Consider the following 20,996-nt stretch of genomic DNA (forward strand, 5'->3'; position numbering starts at 1 on the left):
ACTATAATGATGGTATAAAGAGTCCAAGGTGAGATGAAGGTCATTGTGGCCTTTACTGTGCAGATGTGAATGACTCGTCTAACCTAGTTAGGTAGTTTGTGTCTTCTGTCTTCATAGTGGTTAATGGTTATGGTAGATAACGGAAAAATTTGGATGTAGGGGGAGGTTTCTGGGAGGTCTCTGGGCGGTCGCTCTCCATAGGCCATGTAAACACGCAGGAATGTTTGGAGACCCCTTTCCTACCTCTAACTGCCTGCCTCATTTCCCCCTGAGAAACATGGTCCCCATAAATCTCTATGGAAAGTTAAGGGACAGGAGGTCTCTTGTTCTGTATCTGCTTCCTGCTGAATGTGGTCATTGTCCCTACCTATCAGGGATTCATGGAGCTCTCGCCCTATCTGATCTTAGCTGAGAGGAAGAAGGTCTGGGGATCCGCCTGGAAGACCGTGTTGACCTCTTTGGTAAGGATATATGATGGCCCCTAGACGAGGAGAGATAGATTTTAGTTAATAGTCTAAAAGCGCTGGCCCAAGGAGCAGGACTCAAAGTTACTGACGCAGGGTGAAAGTCCAGTTAGCTTCATGGGGCCTATGGCCTTTTCCTCTGGTTTTAACTAGTTATTCAGTTGGCATTGTTTACCCAGGAGTTGGGCCTGGAATGGCCTGGAAAGAATGCTTTTCCACAGTGGTTACAATCATCAAGCATAAATTGCAAGCTTCTGTGTAAGTATCTGAAGCAGGGGGCAGGAGACATTCTATGATTCAGGTTAGGAACAATCTTTTGTTTAAGATTAAAAAACTAATTTAAAAAGTGATTAGGATCAGGGACTGGGAAGCTAAGAAACTAGGGAAAAGGAGACTTAAAATTCCTATAGTGAGGGGGCTCTCCCGTATCACCTTTACTAAATATTGCTTATAAAAGGTTAATGTTTATACTACATAAGGAATCCATACAAACCAATAAGAAAAAGAAAAATGTGCCTTTAAAAATATGGGCCAACAATACCGGTAAGAACAGGTAATTTATAAGAAGATATGAAACAAAGCAGTTAAGAAAAACAACGTTTAATTTCAGAAGTTATTAGATAAATGCAAAGTAAAGTGGAGGTGACATGCAAACATTTTTTTTTTTTTTAATTTTTTAAAAAGATTTTATTGGGAAAGGGGAACAGGACTTTATTGGCGAACAGTGCGTCCTTCCAGGACTTTTTTCCAAGTCAAGTTGCTGTCCTTTCAATCTTAGTTGTGGAGGGCACAGCTCAGCTCCAGGTCCAGTTGCCGTTGCTAGTTGCAGGGGGCACAGCCCACCATTCATTGCAGGACTCGAGGAATCGAACTGGCAACCTTGTGGTTGAGAGGATGCGCTCCAACCAACTGAGCCATCCAGGAGGCAGCTCAGCTCAAGTTGCGGTGTTCAATCTTAGTTGCAGGTGGCGGAGCCCACCATCCCTTGCGGGACTCGAGGAATTGAACTGGCAACCTTGTGGATGACAGCCCACTGGCCCATGTGGGAATCGAACTGGCAGCCTTCGGAGTTAGGAGCACGGAGCTCTAACTGCCTGAGCCACCAGGCTGGCCCCGACATGCAAACTTTTAACTTCCAAATTTGCAACAAACAATACCCTACGAAACTAAGAGATCATATTCAGGGTTATAAAAGTTGGTGGAGAATACCATTTTCATACACTGCTGGTGCCAGTATATACACATATATATACATATACATATATATATATGTGTATATATATGTATATGTATATATGTATATACTGGCATATACTGGCATGCATATATATGTGTGTGTGTGTGTGTGTGTGTGTGTGTGTGTGTGTGTGTGTGTGTGTATACACATGCATATACTGGCCTGCCTCTGTTCTGTTCTTGGAAACATTCTCGTTTCCCCCTCTCCATTTCCCAAAACTCTAAAAGCCTTAAAGAATAATTTATTTATTTTTATACACACACACACACACACACACACACACACACACATTTTTATTTTTTTATTTTTTTTAATTGGGGAATATTGGGGAACAGTGTGTTTTTCCAGGACTCATCAGCCCCATGTCAAGTCGTTTTTTTTCCGTCTAGTTGTGGAGGGTGCAGCTCACTAGCCCATGTGGGAATTGCACCGGCGACCTTGGTGTTATGAGCACTGTGCTCCAACCATGGAGCCAACCGGCCTTCTGCCAGTATATATTAATGTGACTTTCTGGTGAACAATTGGTATGTATTAAAAGTTTTAAAGCGTTTGGAACATGGACATGGCCTGCCTCTGTCCTTGGAAACATGCTCCTCATTTCCCCCTCTCCATTTACCAAAACTCTAAAAGCCTTAAAGAATAATTTTTTGTCTTTACTTCTTGAAGTGAAGTCTCTGGGAGTGTTCCATAGTCTTTCACACAGAAAGCATCTTAAATTCTCTCTAGGCATCGCTCCTGTTCTTCAGAATTACCCTTGGGATCTTTAAAAAACAAATGAAATCATGAAGTATATGTATCCACCTCACACACTTCTTCCAGGCTTCTCTTCCCCTCCCTTCCCTTCTGTTTCTCCTAGTTAAGTATCTGCAGTGTTCTGCAAAATAGGGCCCACAATTTATTTTGGGTTGAAAGAGCCTGATTGCATTCAGTTTAACGTTGCACCCCTCACCGACGCATGCCACATTTTCTTCCTTGCTGTGATACTTTTAATTCCACCTCAAGTACCTAGGACAGTATTTCATCAACCTAGAGTGGGTGCTGTTTTTTCAGTTGTCCCCTGGAGGGGCTGCCTTTTTCTAAATTGCGCAGAGGACTTGCCTTTAGTCAGTTTTCTCCCATCGGAGAGCCATATTGCCAACACTGAGACATTCAAGGGGCCTCTTGCGTTTGTGAGCACTCACATTCAGGAATTCGTAACTACCATTTACTCCACCAGTTCCTGGTCCAGCCATGTCTGATCCTTTGAGTAGTTGCTTCAGGATGGCCCATTAAAGACGCCTGAACACTGAAGGAGTTTTTTCCTTTGGCTTGCTGACTCTTGGTTATGAATTCTGTAACTATTAGGTTGGTGCAAAAGTACTTGTGGTTTTGCCATTTTTTTTAACATTTGAAACCGCAATAACTTTTGCACCAACTTAATATAAATTGATTTCTAAATTGGTACTGTTTTCTACCCTTCCACATACTAATTGATAGCAGTGTTCTAGTTCCTAAATCACTTGAAAAACAATCCGTTGCATACATCAAGTTAATATTTAAAAGTTTTTATCACTTAAGTAAATTTTATATGAACTAAAGTGAGAGTAAGATCTGGGAATTTGCTTCCCTTTTGTCTAGTGGGAGTATGCTTGTTGTGAAAGATTTATTCGTAGCCCGATTGATTTTAGGAAAGAATACGTATGGAAGTTGAATACCTGTATATTGACTTCTTTAAAATGATTCAATATCTCTTGGGAAGGTCTTCTCATATCTCAGTTGGAGGACTGCTGCCAAAGGGACAGTAAAAGAGTCTCCCCGTGAAATGGACTTCCCAGGTGTTGGTTTTGATGCTGTGAAATTGCATAGAGGCTACCATTTCTTTTCCTCCAGTGCTTGGCATCTTTGTTGGTCAGGATAGGCTAGGCTGTGCCGTGGCGCAAATTAGCCCACAGTCTCAGTGGCTTTATACTGTTGATGGTAAATGGGCCACAATGTTAAACCTGACAAACTCAGGAGACTGAAAATAACCACATAGGATGGCGTGAACATAAAAATTACTAATTAAGGTGGGCCATGGCGGGAAGTCACATCTTTAGCCTGAAGCTTCCTTGGTAAAGTCAATCTTTACCTTAAGTGAGCCTGTCTGTTGTCTTTTTGCATCATCTGGGATAACATCCTTGGAATGTCAGTAATCCCTTTCTGGACCAGAGCAGGAAACTACAGAATCCCTCATTATTATTCTTGTCCCCTGATTACCATCTCTACGTGCTGTAAAAAGTGAACTATTAACTATCCTGTACCCACCTATGTAGAAGAAGTAACTGTCTCCAATGTATTTTTACCCAATCCCAGAAGTTTCCCTGCTTTGCTTTCTCCCACCCCCTTAATCTACAACCACTGGATTTCATGTAACCATCCTCCTTTGATTCTACATATCAAATAAGTTGCAAACTGCCATTTTTGGGAACATTTTCTCAATCCATTGAGATTTTGCTTCCTGGCGATCGTTGTCAGTTTGGCTCAAATAAACTCTTACAAGCTTCTTCTTAGGCTGGATGTTTTTTCATTGACAATACAAACAGTGAAAACATTGTTCCGACACATAAAGCTTCACAATTTGAAGCATGTAGCCTGTAAAGTCACTGCAGCAGAATAGAGGCCTAGAGGATTTCAAGGGACATTTTTGAGGGTTAGGCCTAGATTGACTTATATTGCTTCTGCTTATGTTTCATTGGCTGGATTCCAGGTATTTGGCCCCAACCTAACTGCAAAAGAAGCTGGAAATTGCAGAAGAGCAGAGGGATTTGGGATTAGCACTGATTTGTACTTTGGTTGTGGCATGCTTTACCCATAACTCAAAAGCCTTCTTCTGTTCTTTTTTGCATCATTCATACTGTAAATTTCTCAAGTTTTCATCAAAATGGTAGCAGCTAACATTTCCAAAACCTGTCTGATAGCAAATTCCACAGTAATAATCGAATTCTTGGAGTGAAAGGGCAGTTCTGAAGAAATTGGGTGTCAACAGATGGTGAATCATAAGTTACTATAAATTATTATCCATTTAACTTGTTCTCTGGTTGTCTCTAGATGGTATAATTGCCTTATAACATTAGCATCACTTCCATACTACCTTTTTATAACTCAAAAATTTTAATTTTCCTGGAATGTCTTCCAGTATATACTAATTTTCCAAGTACCCTAAACTCCTAAAATTACCTGCCAAGCTATACAATTAGGAATAGAGCTTTTGTCAAGACTTCTAACGTGTTCTAGAATGAAAACATCCTGCTAACTACTATAAATAAAGCTTCAGTAGATTAAGAGAGCATGCTTTGAAGAGATGTCCATCTTCTGCTTTCTCACTACTAAGTTCTGGTAGTCAGATTCTCTGTAAAATAACAAATAATTCTTTCGGTGTATATCACAAGGTCTGTTTGCTACTGATATTCGATCAGCTTGTTTTTTTGACCTGGCGCTTTTTTTTCTTAATTTTTAATGCCTCAGTAGTTAGCTCGTGTGGTGGGAATCCAGATGCCATGATTGCTGTCACACAAATGAGCCACTTGTGTGTGCACCTGTCAGTTACCTCCACTTTGGTGCTGCTCAAGTTTATTTGTGACCTGAAACCTTAGAGCCCAATACCAGGAAAGTCCTAGAAGCAGCTCTGGCAAGTATAGAGTTGATGGCAGCTTCATTATAATTGTACTTGTTTACATGGTTGCTCAGCTGTACCATCATAACTGGTTTCCATCATACAGGCCAAATAAGATAGAGTGATATACAAGCTGCTCAATGTATCTCAACAAATTATAATGGATGCCCTTTCCTACTGTTTTTCCCCTGTAGTAACCCCTCACTCCCATCCAGCCTATTGTGGTCTTTCACAAACAGGCAAAATATTGGCCGTAGATGTCCTTTTTAAGTATAGAGTATTCAATCATGTTTTTTTCCTATCCTTAAAATAATCATGTATTTTTCTTGTTTTCAAATCTGGATTAAGGTTTTAATAGGTGATGTGACTGTATAATACATATAGATGATGATAATGATGCTGCTGATGACAATAACAGTTGTCAACTTTTAGTAGCATTTACTACATGCCAGAAAGTGCACTAAGCACTTTGCATACATTTCATTTAATCTTTGCAAACTCTTGATATAGAGATATAGATGTTTCAGATGAGGAAACTGAAGCCCTGAGAAGGTAAGCTACCTTGCCCAACGTTGCTTGGGTAGTAAGTAGTGGAGTCGGGAATTAAATCCAGTTTCCAAAGTTTATGCTGTTAAGTGTTCAACTCATTCATTGATTTTGACTTACGTGTGCTCTAGAAGTCCTTTCTGGATGTCTTCTTAGATAGTAAAGGAAACTCTCTTAACTGATGTCAAATGAATTCAGTTGAAAAGTTTTTGCTTCACTGAACAAAAATTTCCTAATTTATTATCACTGTGAGACGACATTAGTAGTGAAATTTAGACTTCTCTTCATAGATTTGTAATAAGATTTATGGGATGGAAAGACCCCTAAACATAGTTCCTGTGTCACTTGAAATAAAATAAAGGCCTTAAAAGAGATCTGAGTACAGAAGACCAGTTATTTTAGAGACTTATGTAACATAAAGAATTACTTGCCTATTCATTCTTAATGATGTCAAAATATCTTTTTATATTTGAGGTCTTTTCTGTTTTATTTTCTCTAAAATATTTTGTTTTCTCTCCCATTTTGTTTATTTTTTATGTCTTCACTTTTTTGCTTTTTGTCTTTTTTTGTGTGCTGATTATACACACAATTACAATTAAGCAATATTACAGAAATATGTAACTTAGCTAGTGAAAGTTCTCCATAAATTGTTTCCCTAAGAGTTGAATACTGATAACATTTTATGAATGCTTCTGCAACTACCAACATATATTATTAATGTTATTTTTTTACAAAAATAAGATCATATACATTCTGTTCTATAATTTTATTTTATTTTTAAACTTAGAAATATATATACAGAGGGTGCCAAAAAATGTATCACATTTTAAGAAAGGAAATAACTGTATTAAAATTATAATACTCAATATATACTGATAACAAAAGATGAATACAAGTCATGTGTATAAAATTTTTGGCACCCCTGGTATGTGTGTGTGTTTGTGTTTGTTCCTTTTTTTTTTTTTTTTGAGACTTTTGTAAGAGTCTATTTGAGCCAAACTGACAACATACACCAAGAAGCAAGATCTCAAATGTTCCTGAGAATAACTGTTTTGCAGCTTCTTTTATGCATTTGAAATCAAGGAGGATATCTTGGCCAACATTCCATGTCAGGGTTTGTAAATCTCTAGTGTTTCTTAATATCTGCATGGTATTCTGTTATATGGATTTGCAAGTGCTTATTGAACATTTCACCTGTTGGTGGATTTTTGCATTGTTTTGAATATTTTGCTTCAGTATTAACATTGGGGCAATTCACCAAAGAAGATACATGAATGGCCAATTATTAGATGAAAAGATGTTCAACATCATTAGTCAGGGAAATCCTAATTAAAACCATGAGAAAACATTATATATGTATGAGAATAACTAACATTAAAAAGATTACCAATTCCTGGTGTTGAAAAGATGTGGAGCATCTAGAATTCTCATGCACTGTGATACAACCACATTGGAAACCTGTTTTGCAGTTTCTTAGAAAGGTAAACATACACTTAACCATATCACCCAGTCATTCCACTAGGTATTTACTCAATAGAAATGAAAACATGTCCATACAAACACTTGTACATGAATATTCATAGCAGTTTGATTCACCATACTGAAACTGGAATCAACTCAATGTCCATCAGCAGCTGAATGGATAAACAAATATGGTATATTTCATGTAGCAGAACACTACTCACTTATAAAAATGCAACAGTATGGATGAATCTCAAAGTCATTATGCTGAATGAAAGAAGCCCGACACAAAAGAATACATACTGTATGATTTCATTAATACAAAATTCTAGAGAATGCAAACTAAATTATAGTGACAAAGCCAATCACTGATTGCCTGAGGCGGGGAATGAAGGGAGAGGTGGTTTGCACAGGGACTGAGGAAACTTTCAGGTGATGGAAAGTTCTGTTTCTTGATTGTAGAGGTGACATGACAGGCATGCATCTGTCAAAACTGATTTAAATGTATACCTTATATGTAAATTATTCTCCAACAAAGTTGATTAAAAGACATCTAAAGTATAGCAGAAAATTTATAAAAAAGTTCTGCAATGACATATTTTTATACCTGTGTCTTAGTATACATGTGGAAGTGTGCCATAAATCATCCTCCATCATGACAATGTTCTGTATCACACATTGTTTCTGGGACAGCAATTTCTGTCAAATAAAAACATTATGGCCTGTCCTCATCCACCTTATTCATGGGATCTGGCACCGTGCGACTTCTGGCTCTTCCCTAAAGTCAGAATGATTGAGGACATCAAGGCAGCTGCGACAGTGCAACTAAAGACACTGACGAAAGAGGACTTCCAGAACTGCTTCAGAAAGTGGGATAAGTGTGTTTGAAACAAAGGGGAGTATTTTGAGGGGGATTAGTGGCAATGTGTCTTTTACTGTAATACATTTTTTAAATTTAAACATTCACCATATTGTTTGATCACACCTCGTTTATGAAAGTACCCATTTCACCACACCCTTGCCAATAATGGAGATATAAATGTTTGCCAGTCTGGTGAGAAAAAAATTCTTATTGCTATACATTTAGTTTTCATCTTTTTGATTATAAATGTAATTTCTATGAATATCTTTTGCTATGCATACTGGAAATTTTTATTTATCTGTGAATCAATTGTTCATGTCCTTTTCCTGTTTTCCACTGGGCTTCTTACTGAGTTGTCAAAGTTCCTTATGTGTTATAGAAACCTTTTGATGTTTATAGCAGCTTTCTTCATAATTGCTAAATCTTAGAAGCAGCCAAGAAGTCCTTCAGTAGTAGGTGATGGATAAATAAACTGTGGTATATCCAGGTAATGGAATATTATTCAGCACTAAAAAAATGAAGTGATCTATCAGACCATGAAGGAAACTTAAATGCATATTACTAAATGAAATAAGCCAATCTGAAAAGGCTACATACTGTATAATTCCAATGTATGATATTCTGGAAAAGGCAAACTATGGTTACAGTAAAAAGATTGGTTTCCAGGGGTTAGAGGAAAGGAAGCGATAAATAGGTGGAGCACAGAGGATTCTTAGGGCAGTTAGACTATTTTGTATGATGTACTGATAAATACATGTCATTATGCTTTTTTCCAAACATTCAAGTGTAATGGATTTTGGGTGATTATGATGTGTCAGTGTAGGTTTGTCGACTGTAAAAGTGGACTGCTCTGGTGGGGATGTTGAAAGAGGGGGAAGTTTGTGCATGTGTGGGGGAAAAGGGCACATAGGAATTCTCTGTACTTACTGCTTGATTTTGCTGTGAACCTAAAACTAAATCCAAAAAAATGAAGCCTATTGTTAAAAAAATGTGTCGAACCAGTAGTTTCATCATTTTTCTCCAAAAGTTCAATCTGATCTCAGTCATCATGATGTAAATTTTGTAAGGCATTTGACTAGAATTTGATTTTGTGATTTGATGTTAAATATGTTTAGTGAAGTAGTGATATAATTACTGACCTATCGACTTATTTTTAAAGCTGATGGGTGAAGAGAAAAAGGAAATACACATATGATTGTATATTGTTTAAATGTACTATGTAGACTATGCAGAGGCCTTTGTTGTTAGTACTTTTTCTTATTTAGTTTACTTTTTAAAATTAATTAATTAATTAATTTAAGATGGTAAATTTTTACAGCAGTTTTAGGTTCACAGCAAAATTGAGAGGACGGTACAGAGATTTCCTGTATATTCCCTCCCACCCCCTCCATGCACAGCCTCCCCCATTATCAACATCCTGCACCAGAGAGTACTTTTGTTACAACTGATGAACCTGCACTGACATGCACTGACATAGTCACCCAAAGTCCATACTTCACACTGGGGCTCACTCCTGGTGGTGTACATTCCTTGGGTTTGGAAAAATGTATAATGACATATCTAGCATTATAGTATCACGCAGAGTATTTTCAGTGCCCTAAAAATCCTCTTCACTCAGCCTATCCATCTCTCCTCTCACTTTTTATTTTTCACTAGACAAACTATCTTAACTCTAGCTGGGGACTTAATTAATTGGGAATAATCTGGAATTGGAGGCTTTAATTTTTAGTGATTGACTTAATTGGATCAGGTCAATTAATATAAATATTTCTGTATTTATAAAGCAGAAATATTGTAAAGAAAAAACACTTTTTTGGTAGTAATAGAAATTACTTAAAACATAGTATAAAGAATTCTGCAATCTTTTTCTAAATTAGTAATCGATACCCTTCAAATATTTTCTGTTTTGCCAGATACTGACAATGTGAAGCCATTGGAGGGTGTAAAAATTCTGGATCTAACAAGGTTTGTATTGGCTTATCTGTGTTTTGGCTGTTGAGTTTTTACCTTCTCTCAAAAAACATTTACATTTTAGATTATAAAAGGATGCTTATTATCAAAAGTTTGGAAAGAAACAAAAAAAACCTCCTGTAGTTTTATCATTCTAAAGGACAATTAATATAATATTTATTCATTTCTTTCCAATTTGCATATTTATAGTATATAATTTTTAAATACAAAAATTTGAACCATATTGAAATTACAGTTTTACCCACAAAAATGTAAGATTATTTTATTATATAGTTGTCACAAAATTACTTAGTCATCCCCCAATATTTCACTATTATAAATTAGTCTTCCTTTTACAAAAGTCGTCTCAGGAAATCTTTTAATCTTTTTCCTTAGGATAGAATTCTGGAAGTAGAATTACTGCACCAAAAGGAATAAATATACTTTTTAAAGCTCTCTATACATATGACCAAATTAGTTTTTTGAACAGTTCTAACGATTTTAATTCTTACTAGCATTATATGAGCTGTCTGTATTGACTATTAAGAAAATGATATAAAAATCTTCAAGATGGTAATTTTTCATTGTTTACATTGTAGAGTACTGGCGGGACCTTTTGCTACTATGAATTTAGGAGATCTTGGAGCAGAAGTTATAAAAGTGGAAAGACCAGGTAAAGCTATTGCTCCCTTTAAAACATAGAAACAAGCTAATAAATGTTTTTAATAGTTTTAAAAATATCCATGCACTTATATGTGGGATGAGGAAATAATTGAAATGCAATGATTATTTTCTGTTCTCCATTCCTTACTGTATTTCTCCGAAAATAAGACTGGGTCTTATATTAATTTTTGCTCCAAAAGCCGCATTAAGGCTTATTTTCAGGGGATGTCTTATTTTTTCATGTACAACAATCTACATTTATTCATTTATTCATGTACAAAAATCTACATTTATTCAAATATAGTCATGTTGTCTTCTGGAACTTCATCATAACTCTCCAAACCCTGAATTCCAGTTTGAATTTCTTACGACTCCATTTCCTGTAGAGCCATTGGCCCCAATCTCTCATGTCCAGCAACAGAGCTCTCCTTAAATGAGCACTTCTTGTCCATGTAGCCTGCTCATAGTGCGTTGGCAACACAGCTGACAGTGATTTTATCCCATGAATTCTTCACCCAAGTCACGACCTTTTGCAGGTTAGGCTTCACAAAGTTTCCACACTGATTTCTCTCCATTCTATTTTCAGTGTAGTCATTGAGTTCCATGCTAAAATGGTCCTTGAATGGCTCGTTTATTGCAATATCAAGAGTCTGCAAATAGGCAGTCATTCCTGCGGGAATCATTATTTGATCTTCTCTCTGTGAGGGAGTTCTTCATGTCTTTAGCACGATGAGTGCTGGCTGAATCCCAGACTAGCAGACCTCTTTGGCAACCTCACAAAACTAGTGGCAGCATTAAATCGACCCACTTCCTTATAACTGCTTGTGCGCACCAGACTTTTTTGGTTTCAAGAACATAAATGCCTGGAACATGTTTCACCTTATCTTTCTTGCCCTTAGTGATGATTAGAAGTGGGACTTTCTTTCCATCCAGACGAATTGCCAAAATACAGGTAACGTGCGCTTTTATAACCAGTGGAGGGAATATAGATTGACGAGGCACCCCTCCGATCAATTGTCATTTGAGATCCTTGGCCCATAAACACTGCAGTTTCATTCATAGCAATCATGTTGGAGAGTTGGCATTTAGAAAAGTCAATGCCATCAACAAAGGACTTGAGTGCAAGTGCACGTTTAATAACTTCAGTATCTTCCAGCTTGAACAGTGTTGTCGATCTTAGAGACAGTTCATAACGCTTGAAGGAAGCCATCCAGCCAATGTTGTGATGTTTTGAATTCTTCTGGGGATATTTCTAACTGTGGTGCCATTGCAAGGGCAAATGCTTGAATATTAGCCCTGCGCACAACCAAAGCCTTTGCTCTCCTGTCAGTAGTCCATTCAAAGATGATGTCTTCCGGCTCAGGAAATAATGGTTGCCGACCTGATCCACACTTGCGCTTCTTAGCATTTCCCTCGTCTACCTGTTAACTGAGGTTATCGTACTCTGCTCGCCATTTTCGGACCACTCGGAGATCCAACTTCTTCTCTTTGCAGAAAGCCCTAAGATACTTGCCCCGGGAGTCCTCCACATTTCCTTTCTTGTACTCGATGGAAAAGCTCTTTCTTTTTGCACTCATCTTGTCTGGGGATCAAAATATTATTCCCTTTAAATCTGCCATTAAATCAAGTGTGAATTGAAGACTTACGAGACAGGAGTGGCAACAAAAATGATGACAGTTAAGAATGATGGTCCACACAAAAGCGATGAAAAATTGCAGGCACCAAAATTCAGAAAACGTTTCTTTATTTCACACGAGTGCATTAAGTATGTCTGTTACAACACATGATATGTTGAATTATGAAGATTTATATTAGACACAACCACGTCTGTTCGTTATCAAGTGCACACATTTTTCGTGCATTGTGTCTGTACTCTGTCATTTGGCAATAAGTCTCGAGTTCATCTGTTTACATAGGCGTTTATTTCTTGTCCAAAGGCGCCTGCTTGGGTATTTACAAGTACTTAATTATAATTTATATTATCACTTATTTTAAGTATTAATGTTAATAATATTATTTATAATAATTAAATATCAATATTATTATTTTTAAATTCAATATGTCCATCGTGTGTTGCAATGGATGTACTAAATGCGTCCATCTGGCTGACGATCTTAACTCGGGCTTATTTTTGGGGTAGGGCTTATCAGCATCCTGAAAAATCATGCTAGGGCTTATTTTCCAGTTAGGTCTTACTTTTGGGGAAATACGGTAGTTGCCTCTGAACCTATGCTAATGATCTCGTTTTACTCTTTATAGGTTCCTAGTGCTCAGACTTAAGCCAGTTTCTTCACATGCACCTGGAAGCCCCTGGTAGAAACTGAGATGCAACATGTAACGATGCTAACAACCCTTATCATAGTGCCAGGCACATTTCTGAGCAGTTGCCTATGTTAATTTAATCTGTACATCAACCTTATGGGCTGATGTTATTATTCCTAAATTACAAATGAGAAGACAGAGACAGAGAGAGAAAGCAATTTATCCAAGGTCACACAGCTAATAAGGAATATCCAAGCACTTAGCTCTGATTCTGGCCCTCCTTAGCCCCACACAAGCTTTACACTGAGACAGATTGGAGTGGGCCTGATCATAGTCCCTCACTGTGCGATGAAGTAATGGCAAGGATAAGGGGAAGGTAAAAGGAAGAAACAGGACATAGAGGAAGGAGAGAAGCAAAAGGAGTCAAAGTCCTTCAACAAGGAACCCAAGAGCGGGTTGGGTCCTCTCTGCTCATTCAATGTCAGAAGGTAGCTTGCACCACACATGTCACCCCAGCTAGTTTAAGTAGGGCGCTGTAAAGCCCAGGGTTTGATCATTTTGAGCTGAGGCTTGGGTAGCCCCAGGGCAGTTAGCTTTGGTTCTCAGAGTGGGCGGCATCGTATCACGGATGGGGGCAGCATGTGGGCACTGGGTTGGCTCTCACACCACTGGCTGGTCCAAGCCACTGGAGAGAGTGGGCAGACATTTCTCAGATTCGACTCCAGACTCTGAAACTCAGGTTCAGAACAGGATTAACTTGGATGGTCACACACACTTTGTGTGGCATCCCTGGCCTCCCACCACGTTCAGGCCATGGGTGCCTCTTACTAATTGCTGACTGGCAGTGCATCCTTTGCTCTGAGAGTCAGCTGTTGGTTTAAGACAATTGCTTCTTTGTCCATTTCCTAACTGACATTTTCTAAATGAGATGTAAACAACACTGTAATGTGTTCCTTCCAGCTCTTCCCCTAGTTAAATGACAGTTTCCTTTTGAAGAGCCACCTTTACAAAGCAGTAGTAGCTCAACAATATTAACACCAAGAGATCCCAGGAAAGAGTGAGCAAGAGAGAGAGAGAAAGCTTGCAAGTGAAGGCACAGATGGTGGGTGGGGACGCAGGGTGCTCTCAGCAGGCTTCAGTGGAGATGCATTCACTCCATTGAGGGATGAGGGCACCCCACCAGTACTGTCATGAATTATAACTGAGTATGGGAGTGAGGTCTTAGTGCCTGGCTCACAGCAAATAGACTGCTCTATTTTCCTGAACAATCACCTTTCACCCTTATAAACTCAGAGCACAGCAAAGCAACTGCTGGTATTTAATGGTATCACAGTAACCTTTTATGTGTCTAGAAGGCACAGAAACTTTGCAGATGTGCCCAGTGGTGTAAGTCAGATAATTATGAAATTAAATTTTGGCAATGTAAAAAAGGAAACCTTTTACAAGTGATTTGGGGTTCCAGTGAAAGATAGTTAAAAAAAAAGGAAAAAGAAAAAGGAACCCACGCACCCCAACCTAGGTCATTCTTTTCTATTTCTAATAAAGAAACATTTTCCCATTTTATAATTTTAGAGATTTTGAGGGAAAAACACCTAAACTTATATCAGTTCTTTGTTTTTATGTTTTTCATCTAACATCTTTCCCATTCATTCTTCCCCCTTTGTTCACCAAATAAAATTATTCTATGTACACAATCTCACTTTTATTTGGTGCCTTCTTAGCATTTTGGTGTTCAGTTCATGCTAGTATTGGTCAGGTGGCTTAGAAAAGTGTCATGTTGTGTGCCCCTTTCCTCCAACAAGCACTCAAAGGGCAGAGTCTGTGTTCTGTATATCCCTACATCATCCTACAAGCAGTTTTTTGGGGAAGGTTTCAAAAATTAGCATCATTATTTATTCTTGACTATCTAATCCTTGTGGATTTGGAACAGAGTTCCCAAGTCAGTGAAAATGGTCTAGCCTTGAAGAGTGTGCCTGTATTTGTAAGACTCACAAGAGACTATCATGACATCAACTTCTTAATTTACCATATTGATTAAACCTTTAATGTAGAAGGCTTGATTTGAAAGATTCAGCTTTCTGCCTAGTAGCTCTTCTTAGGAGGCCAAAGCAGTTAGCAGAAGATCCTCTGATCAGCATGGGGGATATATATTATATATTTATCTGACTCTGTTTATCAGGTTCCAGGTGGTAGAAGAACCTGATGAATCCTGCTTCCCAGAGATAATGCTTCATTTATCCAGTCAGTTTTGTTTGCTGCTTTTAGTTGTTGCTGGATACATGCTGAATAACTTTCTGGCCGAACATCTTCTTTTTCAGGTTCCAGAAAACTTCTAATTTCAATGTTGTTATCCAGTTTCAGTACCACAGCATGTTCTAATTTCAATCACTGGGTCTTTCATTCCTAGGTAGAGCATCCAATCTAATTTTTCACTATTTCAGGTGATCACTAGGTCAAATATTTGTATTTATGTTAATTTGAGAAATTATTTCCTATTTACTTAGGCCTATTTTTCCTTTGTATTCTTTTGTTTCTATGGAGGGCCACTCTCCTTCGTCTAGGGCTTCATTATGTCCCATAGCTGTACACTTGGTATGAAGCTTTGTTCCCAGCAGGTGTTCATCACTCTTTCCACAGATTCCTCTCTTTTCCTTGACTCTCCTGCCCAATACATTTTAGTGTTCCTATTATACATTGAATTATTTTGGGTTTTGAGGTAGTTATTCAACACAAATATAAGGAAAAGTGACTTGGCAGTATTTTCAAATTTCAGTAGAGAACTAGTCACTTTTTGTGTCCACTTCTCGAGTTCTATAATTAAATAAAATTTGGTTGTAGTTTTCTGACTTAGGACTTAAATTATTATTATTTGTGTATTCAAAGAGCATATCAAGCTTAAGTATGTTCTTCTATTTTTAGATTTAGTCATTGGGTGATAACTCCATGCCTCCAGGGCCAGGTAGGTTACATGAATGAGTGAAGTAGACTGGGTATTTCAGGGTTGTCCCTAGTAGGCAGGGATATGAGAATAGGCATGTTGGTCTTTTGTTCACTGCCGTGTCTGCTCTGCATAGAACAGTATCTGTGACCTTGGAGATGCCCAATAAATATTTGCTGAATGAGTGAATGTGCTAAAATATCAATTAAGAAAGGCAGTCTGAATTTTTATATGAGACCTCCAGATTTTGAAATCATGGCAGCTAGTTAAAAACTTTAAATTTTGTGTGGGTCAAATGAGATATGTCTCTCCATTTGCCCATTTTACCAGTTTGTGACCTTTAATGTTTATTTCCTGTCATGTGCCGTTGGCATCGATCCTGTGCCTCTCTAAAACCCTGGTTGTATACCAAGGACAGGTCGGGCAGGAAAGCCGAACAGCCCTCTAATTTTGATTTCTGACATTATCTCTCCCTGAGATATGAACACGTACATTGAAAATAAACTGTTTGATTTTAACTTTATCTTGGCATTGCTTCATTAAATTTTTTTTTTTAATGTGTTGGGAACTGCAAAATAATGGAAGTGTCTGGACTTTCTCTTGACTGTGAGAGGTCCTGTTTAATCTTGAAGATCCAGATTCACACATACATTTTCCATGAGGCCTCTGCTGGTTTCCTGCTGGAAGATTCCCTGTGTGGGCTCTTGGAGTTTTTTTTTCCCCCAGATGTTTTGAACATGCTATTTTGTTTGATACTTACCATTTATTGCTTTGTGTTGTTATGGGTTCATCTCCCATTAGAATTAATGCTTCTTTTTCCTCTGTCCTGTGTCTTCTTTCTCTTGTGAGTTTTTTTTTTTCTTAAATAAATGAGTCCATTTTAGTCACTGGTTGTGTTTTCCAAAAGGCTGCATCTATTTTTCTTTGTCTATTTCAGAGGGCTAATAGATTAGGTACTGTGTTTCCCTCAAAATAAGACCTAGCTGGACCATCAGCTCTAATGCGTCTTTGGAGCAAAAATTAATATAAGACCCGGTATTATATTATATTATATTATATTATATTATATTATATTATATTATATTATAGACCTAGTCTTATATTAAAATAAGACCAGGTCTTATATAAATTTTTGCTCCAAAAGACGCAGTAGAGCTGGTGGTCTGGCTAGGTCTTATTTTTGGGGAAACACGGTATATCATTAAAATGAGATTGAAATTTAGGCTTTAACTTACATTCACAAATTCTCTTTTGGGGGGCTAGTGATAGATTCTTCAAGTGTAATCACATATATAGTGATTAGTTTCTTACCTCAATATTTAATCTGAACTTAGGAAATTCTTAAGTGATGCATTTAATTATTGATTCATTTTCTGAGTTCTATCTGTTTTTTGCCAGTTGTTTATTGTGCAAGAAAACTTTTTTCTGTAATTCTTTCTGTCTTTGAATCAAATACAAATACATTTCAGAATTACTTGAAGTAGATGTCTAGATTAAAATACCCTATTTTTTGATGTTTTTAAACTTTTATTTTGAAGCAAGACCTGGAAAACTGAAATTTTATTCTAAGATAGTATTCCAAATTAACTGAATTTGCTAATCAGTAACTTATTTTGCCTTTTCTGATTTTTTGTTGCTACAGACCTTTTTTATTTTATTGAATTTATTGGGGTGAAATTGATTAATAAGATTATGTAAGTTTCAAATGGACAATTCTGTAATACATCCTCTGTAAATTGCATTGTGTATTCAACACCAAAGTCCAGTCTCCTTCTGTCACCGTATATTTGACTCTCTTGACCTTCTTCTACCTCCCCACTACCCATTTTCCCTCTGGTAACCACCATACTGCTGTCTGTGTCTATGAGTTTTTGTTTGTTTGTCTTGTTTGTTTGTTGCTTTCTGTTTTATGTCCCACATGTGAGCGAAGTCATATTCTTGACCTTTTCTGTCTGACTTACGTCGTTTAGTGTGATATTCTCAAGATCCATCCATGTTATTGCAAATGGCAGTATTTCATCTTTTCTTATGGATGAGTAGTATTCTGTTGTATATATGTACCACATGTTCTTTATCCAGTCATCCATTGAAGGACAGTTAGGTTGTTTCCATGTCTTGGCTACGATGAGTAATGCTGCAATGAACATAGGGGTACATATACCTTTATGGTAAATATTCTCAAAAATTTCAAGTAGATACCCAGAAGTAGGATTGCTGGCTGATAAAATAGTTCTGTTCTTAATTTTTTTAAGGAACTTCCATACTGTTGTCCATAGTGGCTGTACCAATTTACATTCCCACCAGCAGTGTATCAGGGTTCCATTTTATCTACAATCTTTCCAATGCTTGTTATTTCTTATCTTGTTGATAATAACCATTGTAACAGGTGCGAGAGGTGGTATCTCATTGTGGTTTTGATTTGCATTTCTCTAATAGCTAGTGAAGTTGAGCATCTTTTCATATATCTGTTGGCCTTCTTGGGAGAACTGTCTGACAGTTCTTGGGAGAACTGTCTGTTCGTGTCCTCTGCCCATTTTTAAATTGGATTTTGTTGTTGTTGTTGTTGTTGATTTGTTTGAGTTCTTTATATATTTTAGATATTAGACCCTTATTGGAGGTGTAGTTTGCAAATATCTTCTCCCATTCAGTTGGTTGCCTCTTTGTTTCGTTGATGGTTTCTTTTCCTGTGCAGAAGCTTTTTTAGTTTTATGTAGTCCCATTCATTTATTTTTGCTTTTATTTCCCTTGCCTTTGAGGTCAAATTCATAAATTCCTCTTTAAGACCACAGTTCATAAATTTAGTACCTGTGTTTTCTTCTATATATTTTGTTGTTTCAGGTCTTATATTTAGGTCTTTGATCCATGTTGAGTTAATTTTTATGTATGGTGAGAAATAGTAGTCTATTTTCATTCTTTTGCATGTGGCTTTCCAATTTTCCCAGCACCATTTATTTAGAGGCTCTCTTTTTTATTGTATGTTTTTGGCTTCTTTGTCAAAAATTATATGCCCATACATATATGGTTATATCTGATAAAATAGATTTCAAGGTAAAAAAGGTAACGAGATAAAGCTGGACATTTTATAATGATAAAGGGGACAATATATCAAGAAAATATAATACTTGTCAGTATATATGCAACCATTCTAGGAGCACCAAAATATATAAAGCAATTACTAACAGAACTAAAGGGAGAAACTTTTTTTATTGTGACAAAAGTCACAATTATATGAGGGAACCTAAATATCCCATTGATAGCTTTGGATAGATTATTCACACTGACGAAAGTGCAAATAGTGGACCTAAATATCCCATTGGCAGCTATGGATAGATCATCTACACAGAAAATCAATATGGAAATATCAGCCTTAAATGATTTATTAGACTAAATAGACATAATCAATGTTTACATAACCATTCATCCCAGAACACCAGATTATACATTCTTCTCTAGTGCACATAGAACATTCTCAACGATAAACCATATGCTGGAACATAAAACTAACCTCATCAAATTTAAGAAGACTGAAATCATATCAATCATATTCTCCAACCACAGTGCTTTGAAATTTGAAATCAACTGCAAAAAGAAAGAGGGAAAAACCACAAATAGATAGAGCTTAAACAACATGCTACTAAACAATGACTCAGTCAAAGAAGAAATAAAAGAAGAGATCAAAAGATACATAAAGAATGAGAATAACAATACGACATGTCAAAATTTTTTGGATACAACAAGATTGGTAATAAGAGGGAAGTTATATCATTACAGACCTATTTCAAGAAAGAAGAAAAAGCTCAAATAAACTAACATTTCATCTTAATGAACTAGAAAAAGAACAAATGAGGCCCAGAATCAGTAGAAGGAAGGAAATAATAAAAGGTAGAGCAGAATTAAACAATAGAAAACAAAAAGCCAATAGAAAACATTAAAGCAACAAAGAGCTAGTTCTTTGAAAAGATTAATAAAATTGATAAACGTGTGGTTAGTCTCACTAAGGAAAAAAGAAAAGACTCAAATAAAATCAGAAATGAGAGGAGAAGTTATGATGGACACCACAGAAATACAAAGGACTGTACAAGAATACTATGAAATACTATATGCCACCAAATTCAACAACCTAGAAGAAATGGACAAGTTCTTAGAAATATATAATCTTCGTAGACTGAATCACAAAGAACTGGAAAATCTAAATAGACTGATCAACAATCAGGAAATTGAAACAATCATCCAAAACCTCCCCAAAAGCAAAAATCCAGGACCAGATGGCTTCACTAGTGAATTCCACCAAACATTCAAAGAAGATTTAATAGCTCTCCTTTTCAAACTCTTCCAAAAATTGAAGAAGTGGCATTATTTTCTAACTCATTTTATGAGGCCAAGATTACTCTGATATCAAAAACTTGCAAGGATAACACAAAAAAGAAAATTGCAGACCAATATCTCTGATGAACACATAAAAATCCTAAACAGAATTTTTTTTACAATTTGTGTATCATTGTTCTATACCTAGGCTCAGATGCCATTTTATTATAAAGCCTAACTGATCATTATTCTGATTTAAATAGTATTTAACAAGCATCTTCTGTAGACTCAACATTTTCTTTGCATATTTAATACCAAGAAACACTTAGAAAGGGCTGACTGACTTGCTTGCCAAAAACAGAGTAATTCCCCCTCCCACCCCAAACTTGCCATTAATGAAATCTGAAGATTGCCAGTAGGACATTACTTTCTGAATTTTGATTTTCAGGGATGGATTTCAGTGAAGGAGGATTTAGGAGGGATTTAGTGATTAACGTGAACAGGTTAAGATTTTGGACAGTCGACTCGCTCCTATGGCCTCCTCTAGGTTTTTAATTCCACTGAATTGAGTAGATTTTGTTCAGGCATCTGTGAATGTACATATATGATGAGTGAGCCTGTTGGTTTGAAATGTCTCATGATGTTTTAGAATTAAAAATTAATAGCTCATATTATTT

The 20,996-nt window shown here is 36.8% G+C and overlaps 1 protein-coding gene across 25 annotated transcripts in view; it reads left to right on the forward strand.

Annotated features, from left to right (window-relative positions):
• The window catches only part of SUGCT (succinyl-CoA:glutarate-CoA transferase), a 743,714-nt gene that overhangs the window by 6,541 nt on the left and 716,177 nt on the right, over positions 1–20,996 (forward strand). For all 25 annotated transcript variants that reach the window (XM_088797848.1, XM_088797837.1, XM_088797840.1 and 22 more), the window contains exons 2-3: positions 10,115–10,166; positions 10,751–10,824. In XM_088797848.1, the coding sequence (XP_088653974.1) occupies positions 10,115–10,166; positions 10,751–10,824 (126 nt within the window). The remainder of the gene's footprint in view (positions 1–10,114; positions 10,167–10,750; positions 10,825–20,996) is intronic.

This window comes from Rhinolophus sinicus, chromosome 4 (assembly GCF_057876585.1).
Source record: "Rhinolophus sinicus isolate RSI-liver-muscle chromosome 4, RSI-T2T, whole genome shotgun sequence".
In the NCBI taxonomy this organism is placed as follows: domain Eukaryota; kingdom Metazoa; phylum Chordata; class Mammalia; order Chiroptera; family Rhinolophidae; genus Rhinolophus; species Rhinolophus sinicus.